General features: G+C 44.4%; 1 protein-coding gene across 5 annotated transcripts in view; it reads left to right on the top strand.

The window, feature by feature from the left end:
- Positions 1-26163, top strand: part of OWL1 (DNAJ heat shock N-terminal domain-containing protein) — a 99980-nt gene that overhangs the window by 50950 nt on the left and 22867 nt on the right. For all 5 annotated transcript variants that reach the window (XM_086528243.1, XM_086528244.1, XM_086528246.1 and 2 more), the window contains 4 exons: positions 13345-13425; positions 13519-13596; positions 14063-14302; positions 14475-14582. In XM_086528243.1, coding sequence (XP_086384369.1) covers positions 13345-13425; positions 13519-13596; positions 14063-14302; positions 14475-14582 — 507 coding nt within the window. The remainder of the gene's footprint in view (positions 1-13344; positions 13426-13518; positions 13597-14062; positions 14303-14474; positions 14583-26163) is intronic.

Below are 26163 nucleotides of genomic sequence, written 5' to 3'. Positions count from 1 at the left end.
TTTTGCAGGTTTAGGGTTTTGGCCCTAAACGGACCCTTATACCCCCAGGAGGTTCGGGGACGCAAGGGGACCGCTGTACAGGTGATCTGGAGCATTTTCGGGGCAGAAAACAGAGAATTCAGTGTGCTGCAGATTCTCGCCAGGTTTTGCAAAGTGTCTGTATCCGTCGGGATAGTCATCCAATGCGTGGGAATATTGACTGTGAAGGGTCCTAGTACAGTTATGCTGCTGAAATCAAGCCAGAACAGTTGAAATTCAGCCACGATTGTGCGGGGCAGCTTGTAGGGAATCACAACTTTTATTCCCTCTGTTAAAGAATAAAGAAATACCGAAAGAAGCGCCTAATTTAGGGGCCAGTCTGGTGTCGGTCTCCTCATACAGGTGCAATCTAGGAGCCTGTATCCCTTGCCCCTTTGTTGTGTCTTGAAAGTACAGGTAAAGTGGGCGACAAATTAAATGGGTGAAAGCAAATAAGGTTTAAGTCTAAGGTCTACCGCCCTTTTTGGATTGAACAAGCCGGTTTCACCCACACACCTCGGCTCGCAGCAAACCTGCGAAGACAAGGCCGACGTGGCAGTGTTCGGTCCTCCGTGATTTAAGGCGGAAAATGCACTGACAGGGCTGACGTGGCTGGCTGTACGGAACCCGCTTTTCACGTTGCAGATAGTACGGAATTCCAGCTTTTCTCTACGCAATTCCTACGCAAGGCTTTGGAGAGAGAGAGAGAGAGAGAGAGAGACCTTTTTGTTTTGATAATTGCTTTATTTTAATCTTATGTGTAAAGATGGCAGCTTTTGGGGCTCTTCTTTTGGCATCCCTTATAAACCTTTAAATAAGTGGTTGGGCTCCCACTCTGCAAAGCATCTGGAGGTAGAGTCTGAGAGTGAGAACCCTCCCACTCCCTTGTACTATGAGCACAGATTAATACAAAAGGAAATACTGAAAGGGGCGCCAGTCTTTGGGGCCAATATCTCTAGGCACGGAACTCTGTCGGGCCATGTGGAATCAATTGTGAACTGTGAAATGTTTTGACGTGAATCTCTGCTGTGTCGCAGTAGAATCTTGACTTGGAGTGTCCAAGTTTGTTACAGTAGTATTAGAGCTTGTCACAAATTGGTAACGTGTCAAATGTGGGACAGTAGAAGACACACCAAGACACCCCGACTGGCAGCAAACTCGCGGAGACAAGGCTTACGTGGCAGTGTTTGGTCCTCCGTGATTTGCGGCAGAAAATCTGTTGAGAGGGTTGACGTGGCTAGCTGTATGGATCCCGCTTTTCACACTGATGACAATACGGAATTCCAGCTTTTCTCTACGCAATTCCTACGCAAGGCTTGGAGAGACTTTTTTTTTTTTGATAATTGCTTTATTTTAAGCTTTGTGTAAAGATGGCAGCTTTTGGGGCTCTGCTTTTGGCATCCCTTTTAAACCTTTAAATAAGTGGTTAGGCTCTTACTCTGCAGAGCATTTGGACGCAGAATCTGAGAGTGAGAACCCTCCCACTCCCTTGTACTTTGAGCACAGATTAATACAAAAAGAAATACCAAAAGGCGCGCCAATCTTTGGGGCCAATATCTCTAGGCACGGAACTCTGCCTGGCCGTGTCGAATCAATTGTGAACTGTGAACTGTTTTGAAGTGAATCTCAGCTGTGTCGCGGTAGAATCTTGACTTGGAGTGTCCAAGTTTGTTACAGTGGTATCAGAGCGCGGCTGATTTCTCTTCTACCGGAAAATTCGATTCTTTTCTCGTGACACTTATGGATTCAAACAGAGATCAGTCGACTTCCTCTGCATCTGGGGATGTGGGAAGAGATCACAAAGAAGATTCTCACGAGGAGTACGGCCCGCATCGGCCTACTCAGGCGGAGATTGAAGAGATGGAGCATCGACAATTGGTTGACGATTCGACAAAGATGATGATCAATCTTGCGAAGGATCCCAAATTTGCAAAATTTTTGACTCAAACATCCTTTGACGAAGTGCACTCTCAGTGGCGAAAGGCCACATAACCACCATTTAAACCGGCACTCAAGAAACCTCCTACTCCGAGGATGTTTATAGAGCCAGAATTGGAAGAGGTGGTTGATACACAAATTACCCAGCTTTTTGACGCGAACAACAAAGCCAAAAAGCACGACAAAAAGCAGAAGAAAAGAACTGACTTCGCGGGTTATTTGGGCCGTCAATCTACTTTTGCCTCGGCAAGAAAGCAGAAGAAGCATGTCAGATTTGAAGGAGTATCCAGTTCTTCTTCTTCTTCTTCTTCTTCTTACAGTTCTTCTAGCTCTTTTGACTCGAGCGAAGCAGTTAGGAAAGGGAAAAAGCGAAGCAAAAAGCAAAGCTTCGGAAAGGGCAAGAAAAAGGCAAAGAAGCCTAAGTTTCGCCCAGTTTGTGACTGTTCTACAGAGGACTCGTCTTCGGATAGTTCGGACTTAGATGATCATAGATTTTATGCAAAGAAGAAGAATTTCTATAAAGCCAACCAGTATGACTTTCTGGAGGATAAAAGCAAGAAAGTTCGAGAATTTAAAGAAGGTGGACAGTCAATTCAATTTGACACTTTTTTTGGATTTCGAGATGCTTCGAGGGATTTGGCCTTCATACAATAGTTTGATATAGCTTTCTTTGGAAGGCATTACTCAGAGCGCTCCGAGATTCGGAGGGCTACCTCTTACTGCAAGGGAAATGCTCGAGCATGGTGGTCCACTCTTCTATTGAACAAGAAAGCGCCTGTTAAATGGCTGAAATTCAAAAGGCTTTTTATTTCTTCTTGGTTGACTGGGGAGTACGAACGCGACATACGAACTGCTTGGGACCATCTCCGGATAACCAAGAAAGATACTTGGGACGCATATTTCGAGAGATTTTGGAGCTCTTTTCTACCCGCTTCTTCATTTAAGAAGATCTCGTCTAAAGAACAGATTGAGCGGTTTAGCTACGGACTTCCTACAGAGGTCCGAGATCACTAATGAGAGCAAAAGTCAGATTCTATTTTAAAACTGATGAGTCATGCGAAGCGGGGCTTTGCCATACACTCGGGCAGTTTGACTTACCCCCACATATGAGATCATGATGCAAGAAACCGAATAGACTTCTAAAAATGAAAGTAGAAAGAAGAAGAGCCCCCAAGATAAGAAAGATAAGGATGCACGACCCTGGCTCACTCCTTGGGAGAGAGCCAACTACATCAAAGAGGGGAAGTGTTTTGGATGCGGGGAACAAGGACACATCTCCACGAAGTTCCCTAAAAAGGCACAGAAAGAACAAGATGAAGAAAGGCCAGAGAGTTCGAAAGCAACTGAGAAACGTGGACGAAAAGGCAAGATGAAAGCAGGACTGGTTCCAGATTGCATGGGTACTGACCCCATAGTCACATGGGGACAGGGACAGGTCTCGGGGACGTGACGGGTCCTGGGGATGGGGATGTGGCAAAACAGGGGACGGTTCAGGGGAAGCGTGTTAAAAAACACTTGGTCTATACTAGACAACACTAAGATCACAAGATTGCAAAGAACAAGTAGGGTTTGCACTCATAAATACCAAAATATAACATGCGGTAAGAATGCGGCGAGCACGCGCCGCACATGTTTACGTGATGATCAATCATCATACTCAAAGGGAAAAAAGTAACAATGTACAAGTGAAGAGTGGATGAGTAGAGTCTAGTGGGAAACATTGGCATACAACTCAAGACTCTGAAAAGCTTTAAAAAAAGGTTTGGGGTCCCCTGTCCGCGTCCCGCTTGCATGTGTCACCCGGGACTCGCATCCCGGGAGGCTACCCCTCTGCGTCCCATGTGAGGGACCCGTCTGCATCGCGTCCCCATGTCCCATCCCGCGTCTCCGCGTCCCCCGTTCTGTCCCTACCAAAAAGGGCCACATCCTCGGGTCCCTTGTTTCTACGACTCACCCAAGTATGATTTATGAGAGTACAGAGCTTGGGGCAAAGTGAAAGATCAAGAAGCCCTGATTTTCTTTGATAGAGGAGCGAAGGCCAACTTCATTTCACCTAAATTTGCGGCTCGGATAGGACCACAAGCAGAGGTAGTTCTAGCGACACCCGGCAGGGACGTGGCCATTACACCCGTCATTGGCAAACTTCAGTTGCATTGTCAGGGGTATTTGGGGCACGAGGACTTCTACATAATGCCCTTGGAAGGTTGTGATGTTCTCTTGGGAGTCCCTTGGTACCATAAGAACAACGTCGTGGTCGATTATTGGGCGAAGAAAGCGACACTAACTACTGAAAAGGGCCGAACCATTGTACTTGATGTGAAACTTAAGGGTGAGTTTGTCCCTATTGTATCGGCTTCGGCCATTTCAAAAGATCATCATACTTTACGCTACTTCTTGTCACAGAAGCACCTATTGGAAAAGCAAATGCAGTGGGCAAACATCTTGTCACAGTTTCACTTCCAGATTGTCCATGTGCAGGGACATAAGAATTTGGTGGCAGATGCTTTGTCCCGGAAGCCGTTGGTTCTGGCTATTTCCTCGATACATCATAGGAGCTTCGAGGTTATGGTCGACCAATATGCCACAGATACAGATTTTATAGCTATTTTCACTTGGATATGGAATGGGGAAGTAGTAGCGGGATATTCCATTCGGGATGGCTACTTGATGAAGAAATCGATGTTGTGCGTTACACAGCCGTTGAGGGAAAAGGTTTTAACTGAATGCCACTGTCCACCATTTACGGGTCACCGCGGCATTGCTACCACCTTGAAAGGTGTGGAGAGATACTTATTTTGGCCAAGACTCAAGAAGGACGTGGACGATTTTGTACGCAGTTGCTTGGTATGCCAGAAGGTCAAGTTTGAAAGGCGTAAAGCACAGGGATTGTTACAGCCTTTACCCATACCCACCCGCCCCTGGGAAAGTATTGCAATGGATTTCATTTTTGATCTCTCGAGAACACAGAGTGAGCACGATGGTATCTGGACTGTTATTGACAGATTTAGCAAGCAAGCTCATTTCATTCCAGTGAAGAAAACAGTGAAACCGGATCACTTAGCAAGGCTGTTTGTTGCCCAAATCTTCAGATTACATGGCATGCTTGAGACAATTGTCTCCGAAAGAGACCCCAGATTCACGAGTTTGTTTTGGAAGGCGACTTGCGAGAACATTGGCACGCGGTTGCAGTTCTCGTCATCTTCCACCTGCAGACAGATGGGCGATTGGAGAGTGCAAATTCAGTCGTATTGGATTTATTGAAGTCTTACATCTCGGATCAGAAGACTCAATGGGAAAAGTATTTGCCTTTGGTGGAATTTGCCTACTCTAACATGATTCACTCTTCGACGGGGAAGGCGCCATTTGAGATTATGGAAGGTGCTACGAAGGTTTCACCCTTCCTAAGCACGAAAGATAAGATTTTTGAAGCTGACCAGTACACACGGGACTTGGACACTGCTTTTGCCAAGGTCCGGGAGGCTTTGCAGAAATCGCAATAAAGACAGAAAAAGGTAGCAGATCGACATCGACGCGATTTGAAATTAAAGGAGAACGATTGGGTGCTCTTACGTCTTGAGAAGGCACGCCTAAGAAAGAAAAAGGGAAAGGAGCGGCTTTTTATAAAGCTTAGCATGAGATACTATGGACCTTTCTAGATTTTCGAAAAGATAAACTTTAGACTGAAGTTGCTCGATACTTGGAGGATTCACAATGCTTTTTATGTGAGTCTCCTGAAGCCTTTTAAAGGCGATGCGCCCGATGATGGGGAGCCAGATGAGCAACCCGAAGTGAAGGAAAACGAGGAGATACTCGTTCCAGAACAGATATTAGCACATAAAGATAGAAAGATAAAAGGTAAAGTGATAAGGCGGTTCTTGGTTAAATTCAAGAACTATCCCGTATTGGATGCGAAGTGGATGGAGGAGGAGGACCTGGCAGATACTCCTCAGCTTGTGAACCTTTACCTTGAAGCATTTGGTTTAGCATAGTCTATTCCGATAGAACCCCGAACTCAGCTTGGGCGGAATTGGGTGCAGTGGGTATGTACAAGAGGGGAGTCACCCCACTCCTTTGTCAACACCTCAAATAGACATGGTTGCAATAAGGATTAGTTAATCGGGCATCTATGAGGTCCCGAGTGGATCTAGATGCGATGCTAAATACGTTACCGATTAATCATGGTCTGAGATCCGAATAAATTTTGAATATGATTTGTCTTGTGATGTCCTGTGATGTGACTGTCGATTGTACATGTGCTAAATGTGTTTTCCTAGTGCGTCGGTACTAACAGTCAGTGTCTGCTAAGACAATTTATGGCCTCTGTCTGTTTTGCAGGCATAATCGAGGGCGATTACAATGCTTTCAAGAGGAGGGTAATATAAAGCTTTTTCTCTCATAAGACCTGAAATATTACCTGGAGATGTTGCTTGTGTCGTCTAGTGAATTACAATAGATGATTATATCATCAAAGAACACTCCAGTAAAGGTTCGGTGAGGCCTGAATAGCTTCTCCATCAAGCGGTTAAATGTGGTTGGTGCATTGCTCAAGCCAAAAGGCATGACAATGTATTCCTAAAAACCAAACGTAGTGTGAAATGCGGTCTTTACAATGTCTTGATCAACTATCCTTATATTTGATGGTAGCCACTTTTTAGGTCAATCCTACTGAAGTAGGTTGACCCTTGTAGCTCATCAAATAGGTCTTCTACCCATGGAACGGGAAACCTATTCTTGATAGTGATCCTATTTAGTGCTTTATAGTCGACACACATACGATATGTGTCGTCTTTATTTTGCACTAGTAGGATCATTTGATGCCACCTTCCTTTTTTGAGTCTGTAGATGATCACTATGCAAATCATGTAATCTCCATCTCCATCTCAAAATCTAATGTCACAAATTGGTGACGTGTCAAATGTGGGGCAGCAGAGGACACACCCACACACCTCGGGTGGCAGTAAACCCGGGAAGACAGGGCTGACGTGGCAGTGTACGGTCCTCTGGGATTTGCGGCGGAAAATCCGCTGACAGGACTGACGTGGCTGGCTGTACGGATCTCGCTTTTCACGTTGCAGACAATACGGAACTCAAGCTTTTCTCTACGCAGTTCCTAGTACCTACACAAGGCTTGGAGAGAGAGAGAGAGAGAGAGAGAGAGAGAGAGAGAGAGAGAGAGAGAGAGAGAGAGAGAGAGAGAGAGAGAGAGAGAGAGAGCTTTTTTTATTATAAAATTGCTTTATTTTAAGCTTATGTGTAAAGATGGCAGCTTTTGGGGCTTTGCTTTTGGCATCCCTTGTAAACCTTTAAATAAGTTGTTGGGCTCTCACTCTGCAGAGCATCTGGACGTAGAGTCTGAGAGTGAGAACCCTCCCACTCCCTTGTACTTTGAGCATAGATTAATACAAAAAGAAACACCGAAAGGGGCGCCAGTCTTTGGGGCCAGTATCTCTAGGCACGGAACTCCGCCTGGCCGTGTCGTATCAATTGTGAACTATGAACTGTTTTGAAGTGAATCTCTGCTGTGTCGCGATAGAATCTTGACTTGGACTCGTAAGGTAGGATCAACACGTACGTCCGAATCCATACCGTACCGTACGGGTGATCTGTACGGATCCGTACCGTACGGATCGATTTGTACGGTGCTGTTTAAAATAAAATAAAAATTCTGCCCCTTTTCCAGCGTGAGGGTTTCGCTAGGCCCAAGCGACCAATTTTTGGGGCTTATTTTTAAGGCGCTTGCATTGAGCAGTAACAAATTGCAGAGAACTAGTAACCAGTCACACTGCAAAGAAATTTGCAGAGAAATAGTGTGCACGTAAAGCCTCTCTCTCTCTCTCTCTCTCTCTCTCTTCTCCAAGTTCTTGCAGGCTCCGGGGCTCCCTCTCTCTCTCTCTCTCTCTATCTCTTTCTCTCACTCGTGTCACGTGTCTGTCTAATTGTTTGCGACAGATTCATCATGCCTAAGCAATGCAACCCGTACTGGAAGGAGCATACCAATGTCATCCGCATTATCAACACTCCAGGCCAAGCGGGTTCCGGCACTCGACAATGGCAATGCAAGTACTGTAATTTTGAGCTCACGAGTACAATTTCTCATGTCGTCAAGCATCTGACAGGCATTGGCACGACCAACAATTGTGTTGGGTGCAAAAAGGTTCCACAGGATATTAGGGACAAGCTGATTGCGGAGAATTTTCTGGAAGTACCAACACCAAAAAAAAAATACAGGTAGCCAACGCACACAGGATGCTCTTCATGATACTCTTATTGGGGATTTTGGTGGTTCATCTTCCGAGGTTCAAGAGGATCATCCCATTGCTGGTTCTAGTTGAAAGAGGGCTCGAGTTGTTCAGGAGGAGGAAGATCGAGGTGATATGGATGCACGTAGGCAAAGCACCTTGCCTTCGTGTGTGAACTCTCTTTCTTGGGTGAAGGAGCGTCAAAAGGTGGCTGAGATGGAGATTGCGCGTACTCTCATTGAGTGCAACATCTCCTTCAATGTTTTGAGGACTGAGCAATGGAAGAGGATGGTCCGGGCTATAGCTGATGTTGGTCACATAGATTCATGGTCAGGGGTGGAGTATAAGAAGATGCGCACTACAATGCTTGATGAGCAGAAGGCTTTGATAGATAAGGCTTTTGTCCCGGTCAAGGCCGGTTGGCAGCAGTTTGGGTGCACCATCATATCAGATGGCTGGAGTGACGTTCGTAGGCGGCACATCATTAATGTTCTTGTGTCGTCTTGTCTTGGCACATACTTCTTGCGTGTTGTGGATGCAGGGAAGGCCGGAGAGCGCATCAGTGGTGAGTTTATCTTTGGGCACATCAAGAAAGCTATAGATGAGGTTGGGAAGGATAATGTGGTACAGGTTGTGACTGACAATGCCTCAAATTGTAAACTTATGGGTGAAATGGTCGAGGCAGCTTACCCTCGGATTTCTTGGACTCCATGTGCTGCGCATTGTCTTGACTTACTTATGGAGGATATAGGCAAGTTGCCTTGGGTATTGCCTATTGTTACAAATGCCACTAAGATGACCACCTTTTTCCGCAAGAAACATCAAGCTTTAGCTATCTTCATGAGCCACAATACACTTGATATGGTGCGACCCTCAAAGACCAGATTTGCTTATATGTATTTAGTGCTACAGAGACTCTTCAAATTGAGGGATCCACTTCTCTAGACAGTCGTGGACCCGAAGTGGAGATTGATGCATCACTCGCAGACAGAGCCCACTAAATACATACAGGGACGGGTGCTCAATGAGTCCTTTTGGACACAGGTTCAGAGTTTGACAGTGGCATTGCAGCCAATGTATGTGCTTCTTCGAGTCACCACAGACATGGAGGGCTCTACATTGGGCCTAGTCTATCATCTCTTCATGGAGATGAAGAGACACCTTACAGAGTGCGTGTCTCTGACACAGAGCTGGTAAGTGCTTGTCTTTTGAAATCTTCTAGTAGACTTGTTGTCATTTGAATTTGCCAATTCAACTTTGTTTTATTGCTGAAAATTTCAGCCGAGATGACATCGTGGCCATTGTAGAAAGGAGATGGACTTTCATGAGTCGTCCCATTCACGGGATGGATGCATTGCTTTATCCTTTCTACAAGACGCCTGAGCTTTTCCATGAGAGGACTCTCTTAAAGCTCAAGGATGATTACATCAATATGATGTACGACATTGACAATCAGCTAGAGATTGATGCAGAGATGATCAGCTTCATGAACAATCTAGGACCATCCTTTGCTAGAGCTGTGGTGTTGAGGCCAGAGGCTACCAAGTTTCCTCTTACATGGTGGCAGAATTATGGGAGACAAGGTCTTCCAACGCTTACACATCTGGCTTTACGAGTACTTTCACAGGTAATTGAGAATCTTGAGACTTACAGTTTTTGTACAATGTACTTAGTACTTACTATTGCCATATATTAAATCTCAATGCTCATTCTTGTAGGATTGCACGGCTGGTGTATGCGAGCGCAACTGGAGCGCTTATTCTTTGATACATACGAAGATCGGCAATCGTCTCAACACTTCTCAACTAGAGAAGTTAGTCTATTGCCGAGCAAATATGAGGCTTGTGTGAGCCTACCGCGCTTTGGGAACACCCAAGCAGGTCTACTATTAATTTTCACATGAATGATTGAGTCATGAATCATGATACACTCGGCCATTGAGTACTTAGTACATACTAAATAATATTTCCTCTGTTTTCATTTTTCAACAGGCAGACCCAACCAAGGTGAAGATGGTGCGGATCCTTGTGCTATAGAGGAGGTGGAGGTGTAGATTAGAAATGAGCAGGAGATTATTCGGCTGCTTCACAGGGAGTTGGAGAGTGTTGATCGGCGTGTGACGAGGTCACGTGCACGAGCTTTGGCTATTCCTCTATGTGAGCATGATCCAGACCCAGATAGTGCTCGAAGAGAGAGCATTCGTAAAGGGAAGCTACCTATTCGTTCTTCTCGGAAACGGGCAAACGAGGCTGTTCGTCTCATTGAGGCTTCGACAAAGGCAGTAGAGGATGATCTACATGCGGCACAGATGTCCATGATGGCAGAGCTAGAGTACGATGAAGAGGTCAATGTCTTGACGGATGGGGACTTGGTCTCTTCAACAGAGTCTTCATCTGCATCTGATGATGACTTTTGAGAATGGGGCCATCACATGGATGATGGGCTAGCTTTGAGCTAGCTATTTAGTGCTTTCTACTACTATATAGACAGACTTTTTGAGTAGGATGCTTTCATTTATGATGGCTGATGAGCCTTTTGTTATGGAGTGGGCCTTGTAGGCTATCACCTGTGGTACTTTGTCATTTGATGTTTTCAGCATTGGTGTGTTCATTTTTATTTCAGATCTCATTTGACTCTTGAGCCTTGATGTTCTTGTTCAATTATCAATGTCGTCTTAACTTTTAAGTCTCTTGCAGTAGTTACACAGTATGTGGTTGTTTTGGAAAACATGTCTTTGAATGTCTCTATAAGTTGTTGGCTTCTCTCTTGATTTATATTAGAAAAGTCCTAGAAAATGTAGTATTCTGTGGTTTTTTTACAAGAGTACGTATTTTTACGTACATAAAATTTTTTCCTGTACGGAACAACGTACAGTACGTACATATACGCTACGTATAGTACGTTTGGTACCACGTGTCCAAGCTTGTTGCAGTGGTATCAGAGCGCGGCTAATTTCTCTTCTACTGGGAAATACGATCCTTTTCTCGCGACACTTATGGATTCAAACAGAGATCAGTCGACTTCCTCTGCATTTGGGTATCACCTGCCACGTCAGCATGTCAGCGCGATTTACGGAAATCTCTTTCGGAGCTCAAGCTTCTGTCTTTTAGGGTTTTGGGCCCCATGGTGGGTGCGTCATAATTTCTTTCAGTTGGTCGGTTCAGTCTCTCGTCTGCTCGACCATTTCTCTTCCAGTTGGGCATGCCATGTCATCACTTTGTGATACGCGCAGGGGGAAGGGGGGGGGGGGGGGGGGGGAGCGATGACATGGCATGACTTTACCAACCGGATGGGCAGAGCTTTGGCCTAGTACAGGCCCAGGAGGGACAAAGGACCCATCTCAAAAACCGATTGCCCATGCATCGGGGCAGGAATTGTGCTGTACAGCGTGCCTCGTTTTCTAATTGATGATGTGGTAGGGTCGTATGGAAGCTGGGATTGCTTTTTCAGACAATTATGAAAGCAATTGACTTATGGGCATTTGATTTTAGCTAGCAAAGCTTTTTGGTGCGTGTTAGAGCTTTTGCTTTTGAGTTTCAATGCCTTTGTAAGTGAGCCTTGGGAGCCCACTCTTGCAGATCCCCGGAAGTTGTACTCCACGACTTATTTATAAAAAGTACCAAAAGGGGCCCCTAACTTGGGGGCTAATGCATCTGGGCAGTGGGTAGAGAACTATGCTCTACTGTGTCTTGACTGCAGTTGTTTAGATATCTAAGTGTTGTCAGTTTTCAAGTTCCCACGCGTGTTTGCTGTTGGTTCACCGCCTTGCCAGTGGATTGTTGGTTACACTAGATCCATCCCCTGTCTACATCTGTATAGGGAACAAAAGGATCTGCCAAAATCAAGGGGATTCCGTGCAAGAGCTAAGCTAGCTTTGACCCTGTGACAACTTTTTGCCAAGGGAAAGACAGTCACAATTCTGGGAATAGTCATCATCTTGGTAGTGCAAAAGATGTGCAACTGACATTATGTATCCCACCACCTTGCATGCCAAATAGGAGACCTTCAATGTGACCACTGGACTGTGAATGGAGCTAAGAGTATCCATTGAGTGGTTGTCCCATCTGAATTTATAACGAAGAGGGAAGTCACCTCCAGTGAGCAATATCGAAAATGCTCTGAATGCAGATGCTGGTGACCAAGCGGATTTTCCCGCAAAAGGAGTAGCTTATCAGAGTCTCGAATCTAGACGGCTGAGTATCACCAGCCCCGTGATGCCACCGATACGGTCCACCAATAATGTGTTTCCTCCCTGTAACAAGCAGATGCTCACACTTATCCTATACATATGTTGAGCAAAGAGTTTGGCAATCCTTCACCAGGTGACCCATCGTATCACATTTAAGGTACTGGTTTGATCTGCCCATAACCACGATTCTCTGAGAGTGTAACTCAAAGGTAACACTCTCCGGAAACTCCATGACAGGGGTAATAGCATCCTTGATAGATGGCACAGATGTCTCAAGCTACACTGAACACATGAAAGGTATGCCAAAGATCACTGCCATCTGCCTCGTTTGTTTTCCATTGTTACCTAATGAATATATCACCTTCTTCAAGCCTTTTGCAGATGTTAATGATACAAGTCAACCCCCTCCCGCGCTTGCCACGCCCACACACACACACACACACACACACACGCGCACACGCCCACATGCACACACACACACACATTTTTTTTTTGTAAATCTGCTTTGATTAATTTACAAGTGGGAAACCTCACACACACACACACACTTTTTTTTTTGTTAAATCTGCTTTGATTAATTTACAAGTGGGAAACCTCAAAGCGAGGAAAACCCATGAAAAGAAGGGATACAAAACAAACAAAAACACACACACACACACACACACACACACACACACACACACACACACACACACACACACACACACACACACACACCCGCACGCACGCACGCACGAAATGAAGCCACCACAAAACAAAACAGCTTCCTGTGCATTTGCATTTGACATGCTTGTTTTTAAGTGTACATTTGATCATGGACGCTGATGAGAATGCTTTTCTTTGAGGACTATGGATAGTTTTTGTTTAATAACATCAGTTTTGTTTCTGGCTAAAGTCACCAAACAAAGATTTTTGATTAATTTCTATCCAGAGAGTAAACATTTTGAAGATGTCGCACAGATACTGTTAACACCGGCTCTCAACCCGTTGATTGCTACCGGCGCATTGCTCCTTCCAACCTCAATTTACGTCTTACTGAAAGTATGTTTCCTTGCCAAAAAGTTTATAAAATCTGTTCCTCACTTCTCAGATATAACAACTTCTAAGGTGTCTCATTGGTGGTTGCTGAAACAGAGCTATGTAATAAAGCCTTACTTTTTGCGAAGAAAAGAGGTGAAAAGAAGGGAGAGAAGAAGCTCATCTGCTGCTCAGGTTTGTTCTTAAATGGAAATATTTAGTGTTTTTAGTGTGGTTGTAGTTTACTTGACATACTATGTTTTCAAAGCGCTAATTGATACATACGTCTGTATAATTTTCTCGAAACTAGGTTGCATAGTTGGCTTCATTGTATGTTCTAGTGGCAATGTTGAATTTGCATTTCCAATTGGCACTTGAAATTTGGATTTTAGCATGGCATGCCATCAAAGTGCAGAGCGCCATGCTCATTAGCACTGATGGCATGGTGATGTTGTGTCTTAAGGTCTGTTTGGTTTAGCTTATGCCTGCCTTTTGATTCTCGTGCTCTGTACTGGGATTGAAGGATCTGTCTAAAGAGATTCTCTTTGTCCCTCTAAAATGTGTGATTTTAAAGTGCAGCTACTTTGGTTAATGGATGTTTCAACCCTTAGGTGCCACTGGGAGCTTAATTTGCAACAGCTAATCAGTGTCACTGCTGCAGATTCGTGAAGCAAGAGCAAAGGCCAGTAAAGCTCAGCTGCTTTTGAAAAATGTGGCAGACAGGAAACGGGACAGGCAGCTTAAAAACGGAGGATTGGTTATAAAACAGGCAATCTATGGAAGTGCGCATGATTTAGAAAGCAATTTTGATGTGTCACTTGAGGAAGAGGATAATGTCCCACCACCAGTACTTGATGTCACAACTACTTTGAATTTTCTTGTGGAAAATGAACAGCTTCAGGTTCATCATAACTTTGTTATCTTTCTCTTGGAGAAATGACTTAGGATTATTTCTCAATGTACTTTGCACTTGTTTTCATTTAACCGCACTTTTACTAGCCTGGTCAATATGCTTAGTAGCTTTTGCTCTTTGACATTGTCATTTTGTTGATGATATGGTTTCATCCTTGCAGCTGCATGATGGTGTGAAGAAGTCAGGTCTTATCGGTTTTTGTGACCCATGCCCTGGTGAAAGAAAAAAGTTGAAGGTGATCTATACATTTCGAAACCAACAATTTGAGGTCTCTCTCTCTCTCTCTCTCTCTCTCTCTGACGTTAAAATTCTCTTCTTCTCGGGTGTGTGTGTGTGGGTGTGCTAATAAGAAGAGGAAAATGGTATAACCTTTCTATCACCCAAGTGTGGTAGATTGGTTATGCCATTTCCCTCTTGAATAACAGGTCTCGAGTTCAATTCTCCTCGTCGGATAGATCTTTAAGGTCTCTTGGGATAGTTTCCTACGACGTTAAAATTCTCTTCTTCTTCTTCTTCTCTCTCTCTCTCTCTCTCTCTCTAAGGAAAAGGACAAAAAAAAGAGACTGGTATTACGTGAAGGCAAAATGTCAATTACAAAATATGGCTGAAGTGAGATTTCAAGGTACAGCCAAAGGTGAAAAAACCACTGGAAAACAAAAACCATGGAACAGGACGAGGGTAAAAGATACGTGTAAATGAGGCTGAGATAGAAAGCGATCTGGGGAGCTTCTGACTAACCAATGGCCAAACCACCTGGACAACATAAAGCTGAATCCACCATCCACACCATGAAGAGCAGCTTGTAACAAAGATCTTGTGGAGCATAGAGATGAGAAGCCTTGAACCATCCCAACAGGACTCTGGGGACCTGCAAAAACACAGCATTCGGCAGGACAAGCTGAAGCCGAGGAAACCTGCCAGCCACCAGGCACCATCAACATCATAAGGGTATGTCGCCACCAAGCTGTGAAACCACCAACCCAAAAAACAGGGGAAGACAAAAAACAGGCACACAAACAAGCAAACATTGTCTCCATATTGATTAAGTTTGATTAGCATTGTGTCATGGTTAATACTCATGAATGCTACTAACATCAATCCACCCTAGCCTAATCCTGTTGTATCAGAGCCTCATGATCGCTAATTCCATTTTTTAGTCTTATTAATCCTAGGCACTTTTCATCTCTCTGCTAGATCAAGTGGTGCTCCCTTCTCTCGCCAGTTGATTGGAATCATACCATCTATGCATTTGCATTTAGTTTAATGAGACTCTCTTAAGTGAGCTTGGTGATTGGGCATGTACTCCTGTGGTGCCACTACCCTTCATTATGGCTTGATTGATGAGATTCTAAAATCATGGTGAACAGTTCCGTATTCTAGGCAGAGGGTGAGCATCAAATCAGTTCGCACTTCAAGGGACGTGCACTCATTCATGTTTGAAATTGAAGACTCCTAGCCAATTTTGGTAATGGGCAAATTTTAAGGTCAACTTGCCAAACTAGGCACCACCAACTTGGCTACCCATCCCTCTCAGAGTGCCTGTGGCAGACAACACGAGCTTCATCTTGATTCGAGCTCAACGCAAGAGTCCTTCAGTAGCTCAAGGCGAATAATGCCATAGCTCCAGCTCTGCAGGACAACCTCACACCAGCCCGATTCAGCCAAAACAAAGGCGCTGCAATCTCGCTCAGAACCGTGTGCCCTTCTGAAGCTCACACACACTGCACAATGCAAATCTTAGCTTGTCATCAACATTGAACTTCATCCTTGCCCCTAGTCGAACCCCAGCAGCCTGCAAATCAATTCGATTAAGCCTTTCAGCACCTGATTTCTGTGCATTTTCAAAACAGGCCGAATCTGCCTTAGAGGGCAGCTCTGTCTTGTGCGCTTCACTATCAAGCGTCATACTCAGAGAGTATGCTGGCCTAGGGCTGAGCAAGAGCCACACAAGAAGGGGCTCTGTTTGGAGCTACACATCAAGCACATCGAACCTGTTTGCAATTGGCATTTTTTCTTCTACAGTTAGAGCCATTAATAAGTCGATTTACCATAATTGATTTATTTAAGGCCTGGAGTTCTTCTAATTCAGATTATAATTTTTCAGAGAAGGGACTCAACTTTGTAATCTGTCATAGACTGTTGACGTGTCAAGCCACTGAAGAATGGAGCCAACCTGCAGATCCGGTCGAGGAGCCTGAACTCTAAGAAGAAGCAATAGAGCCCAAGTCACTAGAAGTAAAGCTGGCACATATACACACTCAAACTCCCTTGCGTAAAAAAGATGATGGCAGCTGTATGGACGTCTCACAATTTGTGTTGGCATGCTGACGTGGCACTGTACAACGCTCGTAATTTGCGCTGACATGCTGGGAGCTCTACGGATTTTCGCAAAACGTGCTGGTAGCTTTTGGCGCTAGTGATTTTGGGACCAGATGCTTCTGAGTTTGAAGCTTTTCATGTAATTGCTTTTCATAGGCCAAGGGCCTTTAAATATGTGCCATGGGCTCATTTGTTGGCACGCTTCCAGGTGAAGGTGCAGAGCATGGAGTACCGGCTTGTATTGAGTTGAAGCAATATAAAGAAATACCGAAAGGGGCGCCAAGGTTTGGGGCAAGTGCTCTCTTGGGGTGGAACTCTGCCACTCCGCGTCTCGTGTATCGTGCATTTCTTTCAATTCAGTTATTATTTAGAGCGCTTAAAGTTGTTTAGTTTGTTCTTTTCCGTTGGCACGTGGTGCCCGTCCCGTTACAATGGTATCAGAGCTTCAGGGGTGTGCTTTTCTGAAAGCGTACCGGTCCTACCAAAGAGCAGACATGACAAGATAGCGCTTCCAAGTTTTACAGGATATTCTATGAAAGAACCTTTGTGTCCTGACCTCGGACTTATTAGTCACTCCCACCCTTCATCGCGCATTGGGCGCGCTCCCGTCTTCATCGCTCTGTCTTACAGGGCATAAGGCGTAAGGAATTCAAGATCACTTGCACGAGAAGGATCATTTTTTTTTATAAAGCCATCGTTTTTCTCAGAGGCAGTGTCAAGAAGTGGTGGATGTCTATAGCTTCCAATTTGCTCACTCCAAGGACTTTGCAAGCTTTCAACAAAATTTTTGTCTGAAGTCACATGCCTTCAGACATCTTTCTTTGGAGTGCAGCTTCTGGCAGAGTGGGTTATCCTGAAATGCTTGCCACACAAAACCTAGCAGATTACAATTTGAAATTTTTGGACATCTCGTAACATGTGTCTCTTCTCCAGTTGATAACCTTGGAGGTCCAGTGTGATTGCTATGTCTTGGGACTACCATCACCGCCGCAGGAACACTGCTTATCAAGGCATGTTTTGACTATTCAAGAGCTTATGGACTATGCTGCGGTCGGCTACAATCTTATGGAAGAAATTTAACCCTAATTTTGATGCAAGTTTTAAGACGTAAGCCCTGTCGACTTTCGAGCTCGATGGATGTCGAGAATGCTTGAATTAGGAGTTTTTTGAATTTTGTTTGAGAACTTGTTTGGTGATCTTGTTTGGAACTTGTTTGAAATGGAAGGTTTCTGTTTTGAACCTGCCTTGGTGCCGATTTGAACTGTTTGACTCTGGTTTTGATATTGGTTTCAATGCTTGGTTATTTACTCCCGGGTGTAGTAGTGAGAAATGCTGTTTTGGTATTGTCTGAACCTCGAAATGGCGCAGATGAGATGTGTGGGGAGCGTTTCAATGTATGCTGAAAAACCTCCGAACGACGTAGACGAGATGTTGGGGAGCGTTTGGTTGTATGCTTGAACCTCCAAACGACGCAGGCTGCGGTCTTGGGGGGGGGGGGGGCTGGTTGTAAAAGGCCTCTATATCTCCCGGCCCGGACCTTTTTAGGTTATTTGCGGGAGAAGTGAGGGAGTCGTTGAACAACTAATGGCCCGGACCAGGAGTGCGGGGGGAGTGTTCATCGCAAGGCAGTTTAGAACGTATTGTACGTGGCGTATATGTACGTACTGTACGTTGTTTCGTACATAAAAAAACTTTATGTACGTAAAAATACATACTCTTGTAAAAAAACCCGCAATTTACTAAATTTTCTAGGAAATTTCCAATAAAAAACAAGAAAGAAGGCAACAAGTTATAGAGACATTCAAAGACATGTTTTACAAGACAACCACATACTGAGTAACTACTGCAAGGGACTTCAAAGTTAAGACGACATTGATGAAGCCTACAAGGCCCAGGCTATAACAAAAGGCTCATCATAGAGCGTACAAATGTCATTAATGAAACCATCCTACTTAAAAAGTAAGTCTATATAGTAGCAGAGAGCACTCAATAGCTAGCTAGCCCATGGAATGGCCCCATCCTCAAAAATCATCATCAGATGCAGATGAAGACTCCGTTAGTAGCAGAGAGTACTCAATAGCTAGCTAGCCCATGGAATGGCCCCATCCTCAAAAATCATCATCAGATGCAGATGAAGACTCCGTTGAAGAGAGCAAGTCCCCATCTGTTAGGACATTGCCCTCTTCATCGTACTGTGGCTCTGCCATCATGGACACCTCTGCCTGATGTAGATCATCCTGTCTCTGACCAACATCATCCTCTACTGCATCTGTCAAAGCCTCAATGAGATAAACAACCTCGTTTGCCCGTTTCCGAGAAGAACAAAGAGGAAGCTTCCCTTTATGAATGCTCTTCCTTCGAGCACTCTCTGGGTTTGGAGCATGCTTACGTAGAGAAATAGCCAAAGCCTGTGCGCGTGACCTCATCACACACTGATCAACACTCTCGAACTTCCTATGAAGCAACCGAATAATCTCCACCTGCTCATTTTTTATCTGTAGCTCCACCTCGTCCATAGCACTTGGATTTGCCACCATCTTCACGCGTGGTGGGTCTGCTTGTTGAAAACCGAGAAAACATTATTTAGTATTTACTAAGTACTCAAGGGTTGAGTGTATCATGATTCAATCATTCATGTGAAAAGTAAAAGTGGACCTGCTTGGGTGTTTCCAAAGTGTGTTAGGCTCGCACAAGCCTCATATTTGCTCTGTAATAGACTACTAAGTTCTCTAGTTGAGAAGTGCTGAGACGATTGCGGATCTTTGTATGTATCAAGGATTAAGCGCTCCAATTGCCCTCGCATGCACCAACCGAGCAATCCTATAGCCATGAGCATTGAGATTTCACACTTGGTTCAATATATGGCAATGGTAAGTACAAATACTACAAGTCTCAAGATTTTCAATTGCTTGTGAAAGTACTCGTAAAGCCAGATGTGTAAGTGTTGGAAGACCTAGTCCTCCATAATTCTGCCACCATGAAAGAGGAAACTTGGTAGCCTCTGGTCTCAACACCACAGCTCTAGCAAAGGGTGGTCCTAGATTGTTCTCTAGCTGCTTGTCAATGTCATACATCATATTGATCAAATCATCCTTGAGCTTCAAGAGACTCCTCTCATGGAAAAGCTCTGGCGTCTTGTAGAAAGGATGAAGCAATGCAGCTGTTATGAACGTGTTTAGAGCTAGAAGAGAGCAAGAGAAGGCGCTCACAGTGTACAAGAACTTGGGACTTGATTATAAGCTTAATCTACAAGACCTAATACTTGATTAAGAGAACATGATACAAGACTTGGATTACATGACTCGAGTACAAGACAAGGCTTGATTGCAAGGACAAGACTTGAACATAATACAAGAGCTAGAAGTGGGGTTTCCTCATAGGAGCCTGACAACTAGTGTTGGCAAGACTGAAGGGCTTGTACCCCAAGACCCCTATTTATACTAATGTTTGAGGAGGTTACTAGAGGAGGTTAGAACTTTCTAGGTTCTTCTTGAGGAGGTGAGAATCTTCTAGACTAGAAACTTCTAGATTCTTCCGAAATCTTCTCCAAGCTTCTAGAAACTTGTAGGAGCTTCTAGATTCTTCCAAAATCTTCTCCAAGCTTCTAGAAACTTCTAGAAGCTTCCCAAATGGGCTAGATTCTTGTGTCCATGACATTAACCCCCCCTCTAGCGAAGAGTTCCACGAGGAGCAATGGTATCACCGCAAATTTGAAATGACCACAAAAGATTTGCAATGAAATCAATAATCAATTCCAAAAGACAAGTTCTTACTAGTCCTGTATCAAAGACTTGCACTCTGTAATATGTCTCTTCATCAGCATCCTCTCTCACCGGTTCTCATCCAAAATTCTCACCGCAAAAGCATCAGCACAATATATTGCGGATATGGTGAGCCACATGGCATCAAGGCATATCGCCTCTTATGGTTCGACAACAATAACGAAAACTGCCGAAAATCAATAGCATGCTCCATCTATCAGAGAACGCCCACACACACACTCGCCAACGCTTGCCTTGGATTCCCATCACCTAGCGCCACCAGTTTGCATGGCCACACACTCTCCTCAGCACTCCCAAACACTATCTAAAGGCCACACACACTCAACATTTTCAGCCCACAATCTCAGCCCACTCTATGCTTCACGAGCGCCCAGATCCACGACTGTCTGAAGAAGTGGATCCCAATTTGAAGAGTCTCCGTAACACTAAATACATATAAGCAAACCTGGTCTTCGAGGGCCGCACCATGTCAAGTGTACTATGGCTCTTGAAGATAGCTAAAGCCTGATGTTTAAGGTGGTCATCTTAGTGGCATCTGTAACAATAGGCAATACTCATGGCAACTTGCCTATATTCTCTATGAGTAAGTCAAGACAATGCACAAGACATGCAGTCCAAGAAATCCGAGGGTAAGCTGTCACAAACTAGTGACGTGGCTGCCTTGTATGCAGGGAAAGATTGCATTGCTGACGTTGCAGGCAGCAGGGAAAATAGCCGGAAAATGTGCAGACATGAGAACGCGGCGCGTTTCACGCTGGATTGCACGGCAGATTTTTTCGCTTTTTTGCGCTGGGAAAAGCAATATGAAGCTCTACGTAATTTTTGGGGCAGCTTTTGAACTTTGCTTTAATTTTCAAGTAAGTCTTATGAGACAAATTGCTTTATTTTTAAAAAGTTGGCAGCTTTTGGGGCTCTGCTTTTGGCATCCCTTGTAAACAAATAAATAAGTGGTTTCGGCTCCCACTCTGAAGAGCATCTGGACACAGAGTTTGAGAGTGAGACCCAACCACTCTTGTACTTTGAACTCAGATTAATACAAAAAGAAATACCGAAAGGGGCGCGAGTCTTTGGGGCCAATATCTCTAGGCACAGAACTCCGTCGGCGAGTGTAAATCAATTGTGAACTGTGAATTGTTTTGAAGTGGTTATTTGGTGCTGTCACAGTTGATTCTTGACTTGGAGTGTCCAAGTCTGTTACAGTGGTATCAGAGCACGGTCGATTTCTCTTCTAGGGAAAATCCGATCCCAGTTTTTTTTTTTTGCGCGGCACCTATCGCTTCACGCAAGGATCAGTCGACTCCCTCTCCATCCGGAGATGCGGGAAGGGATCACAACGAAGATTCAGACAAGGAGTATGGCCCGCCTCAGCCTACTTAGGCAGAGCGACGAGAGATGGAGCGTTGTCAATTGATCGGCGATGCAATAAAGATGATGCTCAATTTTGCGAAGGACCCAAAATTTGCAAAATATATGAGCGAGACTTCTTTTCAGGAAGTGCACGAGCAGTGACAGAAAACCACAACACCACCCCCGAAACTTGCTCTTAAGAAACCTTTTGCTCACAAGAAATACTCAGAGAAGGAATTAGAAGAGGTGAGTGATGCATGGATTGCTCAGCTTTTTGACGCGCAAAACAAAGCTAAAAAGCACGGCAAAAAGTAGAAGAAAGGCACTGACTTCCTGGGTTATTTGGGTCATCATTCGACATTTGAAAAGGCAAAGAAACAGAAGAAGCGTGTTCGATTTGAAGAAGTACCCAGTTCTTCTTCTTCTTCTTCTTTTGACAGTTCTTCTAGCTCATTTGACTCGAGCGAAGAAGACCTCAAAGGCAAAAAATGAAGCAAGAAACAACGCTTCGGAAAGGGCAAGAAAAGGGCAAAGAAGTCTAAATCTCGCCCAGTGAGTGACAGTTCTACAGAGGACTTGTCTATAGACCGTTCAGACTCTGACGACGGCAACTTTTATGCAAAGAAGAAGAATTTTTATAAAGCCAACCAATATGACTTTCTGGAAGATAAAAGCAAGAAAGTTTGAGAGTTTAAGGAAGGTGGACAGTCAATTAAATTTGACACGTTTTCAGGATATAGAGATGCTTCGAAGGTTTTGTCTTTTGTATAGCAGTTTGTCATCGCTTTCGCGGGAGGATGCTACTCAGAGCACTCTAAGATTCGGAGAGCTGCCTCTTATTTTAAGGGGAATGCTCGAACTTGGTGGTCCACGCTTCTTTTAAACAAAACTGCGCCAGTTAAATGACTGAAATTTAAGAAGCTTTTTATTTCTTCTTGGTTGATTCGAGAGTATGAATGTGATATAAGAGCTGCTCGGAACCATCTTCGGATGACCAAGAAAGATACAGTGGACGCTTATTGCGAGAGATTCTAGAGCTCTTTTCTACCCGCCTCTTCATTCAAGAAGATCTCATTTAGAGAACAGATTGAGCGGTTTACCTTGGGTCTACCTACAGAGATTCGACATCACTGCTTGGAGCAGAAGTCAGCTTCTATTCAGGAGTTGACGAGTCATGCGAAACGGGGTTTTTCCATTCACTCTGGCAGTCTAACCTACCCCACCGATGAGGTCATGACATAACGAGCCGAAGAGACTTCAGCAAATGAAAGTAGAAAGAGAAAGAGCAACCCAGAAAAGAAGGATGCACGACCCAAGCTTACTCCTCAGGAGAGAGCTCTCTTCATCAGGGTGGGGAAGTGCTTTGGATGCGAGGAAATTGGACATATCTCCGTGAAGTGCCCTAAGAAGGCACAGAGAGAACAGAATGACAAGGACGACGAAAGGCCTCACAGTTCGAGAGCAGCTAAGGAACGTGGAAGAAAAGGCAAGATGAAAACAGGACTGGTTCCAGATTGTGTGGGTACCGATCCCAACACAATGGACGAGAGTACAACACTTTGCCGAGCTTGGGGCAAAGTGAAAGACCAAGAAGCCCTGATCTTCTTTGATGGAGGAGCCAAGGCCAACTTCATTTCACTGGAATTGGCGGTGCGGCTCGAGATCACTTCCGATCGGATGGGACCACTTGTAGAGGTAGTTCTAGCGGCACCTGGCAGGGATGTAGCCGTTACACCTGTCATTGGCAAACTTCGGTTGCATTGTCAGGGGTATTTGGGGCATGAGGACTTTTACATAATGCCTTTGGAAGGTTGTGATGTTCTCTTGGGAATTCCGTGGTACCACAAGAACAACGCCGTGGTCGACTATCGGGCGAGGAAAGCGACATTGACTACAGAGAAGGGCAGAACCATTGTACTTCACATTAAACTGAAGGGCGAGTCTGTCCCTATTGTATCGGGCTTCGACCATTTCTAAATTAATGAAATCGAGTTTGTTTGTTTACTCGATCTTTATGAAAGAATTGAGTAATGAGGATAGGACAAATATGTCTAAACTTGATAAAGAACTCCAAGATTTTCTCCACTCTCACGTCGATTGCTTCTCAGAGGGACTACCAGGCGAGTTACCACCTGCTCGTCCTGAAGATCATACCATCGATGTGATACCTGGTAGTACACCACCGAACCGGCCACCCTACCGTGTGAGCCGAGCACAGAATGAAGAGATTATGAACCAAGTGAAAGACCTCTTGGAAAAGGGTCTTGTCCAGCCTAGTACTTCACCGTATTGCTCTCCAGTGTTGTTGGTTTTGAAGAAAGACAGATCTTGGAGAATGTGCATCGATTATAGAGCTCTCAACTAAATCACCTTCAAGAACAGATTTCCGATTCCTAGGATCGATGATATACTCGACAGGTTACAGGGATCCTCGTGCTTTAGCAGGATCGACTTGAAGAGTGGATATCATTAGATTAGGATAGCGCCGAGAGACGTCTACAAGACATCATTTCGAACGACTTTTGGGTTATTTGAGTTTTTGGTGATGCCTTTTGGCTTAACCAATGCTCCTGCGACATTTAACCGGATGATGGACATGATTTTTCGAGAGTACAGGCTATTTGTTGGCACTTTCTTTGATGATATCATTGTTTTCTCCAAGGATGAGGCAGAACACTGAGATCATTTGCTTCAGGTCTTTCAGGCATTACGAGATCACAAGTTAGTGATTAATGCAAAGAAAAGTGAATTTTTCCTACCGGAGATACGTTTTTTGGGACACATTGTCTCAGCAGCGGGAGTGCAAATGGATCGGCCAAGATAGAGAGTATCCGTGATTGGCCCGATTTGAAGAATATCCATGAAGTTAGAAGCTTCCTGGGACTTTGTTCGTACTACAGGCGGTTCACTCGAAAGTTTGCAGAGGTTTCTTCCTCTTTGCATATCTTGACACAAAAAGGAGTCACTTTCTCTTGGGGACCCATAGAGGTGACTGCCTTTCAGACTTTGAAAGAGAAATTGACTACGGGACCAGTTTTGACTGAGTCAGACTTGCAGAAGTCTTTTGAAGTATATTGTGATGCTTGTGGTCGTAGTTTGGGTGGAGTCTTAATGCAAGAAGGCAATGTCATTTGTAATAGACTTGGACACTCCAAGTCAAGAATCTACCGCGACAGCACCAAATAACCACTTCAAAATAGTTCACAGTACACAATTGAATTCGACATTGGCTCGACAGAGTTCCGTGCCTAGAGATATTGGCTCAAAGACTCGCGCCCCTTTCGGTATTTCTTTTTATATTATCCGAGTTCAAAGTACAAGAGTGCGGGCAGGCGCTCACACTCAGACTCTGTGTCCAGATGCTCTGAGTTGTGAGAGGCCTGCTCACATATTTAAAGTTACAAGGGTTGCTAAAAGCAGAGCCCCAAAAGCTAAAATCAAAAGCTTCAAGTAAAAGCTTTGAAAATAAAGCAAAAGTTCTTCCTCTCTCTTTCTTTTAATAAATAAAGCAGAGAGGCTTTCTCTTTCTCTTGCTCTTGCTAAAATAAAGCAAAGAGGGTTCTCTCTCTCTTTCTTAGCAATTTGCATAGAAAAAGCAACGCCAAAAAGTTGCCCAGCTTTCCGTAAATCACGCTTATGTCCGTACAACAGGCCACGTGTCAGCCCGCCACGTCAACAAAGCAGGGTTAGGGTTAGGGTTAGGACATAATTAGGGTTTTTGATTTTAGGGTTAGGGTTTCAATAGAATTAGGGTTTCGGGCAGCCACGTCATCACTTTCTGACATACCCCCCTCTTGAAAGCATTGTAATCGCCTTCGATTATGCCTGCAAAACAGACAGAGGCCATAAACCGTCTTAGCAGACACTGACTGTTAGTACCTACGCACTAGGAACACACATCTAGCACATGTACCAATCGATAGTCACATCACACGACATCACATGACATTCAACATTCATTCGGATCTTAGACCATGATTTATCGGCAATGTAGCTAGCAATCGCATCTAGATCCAGTTGGGACCTCATAGATGCCCAATTGACTAACCCCTATTGCAACCATGTCTATTTGAGATCGTTTAGACCGAAATGCTGCAGTCATTTCGTCTATCAGTTCCTGCACTTAAAAACAAGTCAAGAACAAGTCAGTTTCATATTTTCCGGAATTCCATTTCATAAAGTCATCCAGCAGAATACTGTCAGCTCTCAGTATCTCTGAAGCTCAAAGAGACATCAGTGACTCTAGTATTCAAAAATTCGAGGCATCTGTTGACAAAGGAGCGGAGTAACTCCCCTCTTGTGCATCCCACTGCACCAGATCTTCGGCCAAGCTGAATTCGGGGTTCCATTTGGAGTAGACTATGCTAAACCAAAAGCTTCAAGGTAAAGTTCCAATTCGGG

The sequence above is a fragment of the Adiantum capillus-veneris genome, chromosome 14 (genome assembly GCF_014529385.1).
Source record: "Adiantum capillus-veneris isolate H3 chromosome 14, ASM1452938v2, whole genome shotgun sequence".
In the NCBI taxonomy this organism is placed as follows: Eukaryota; Viridiplantae; Streptophyta; class Polypodiopsida; order Polypodiales; family Pteridaceae; genus Adiantum; species Adiantum capillus-veneris.
This window is presented reverse-complemented; position numbering and strand designations above follow the sequence as displayed.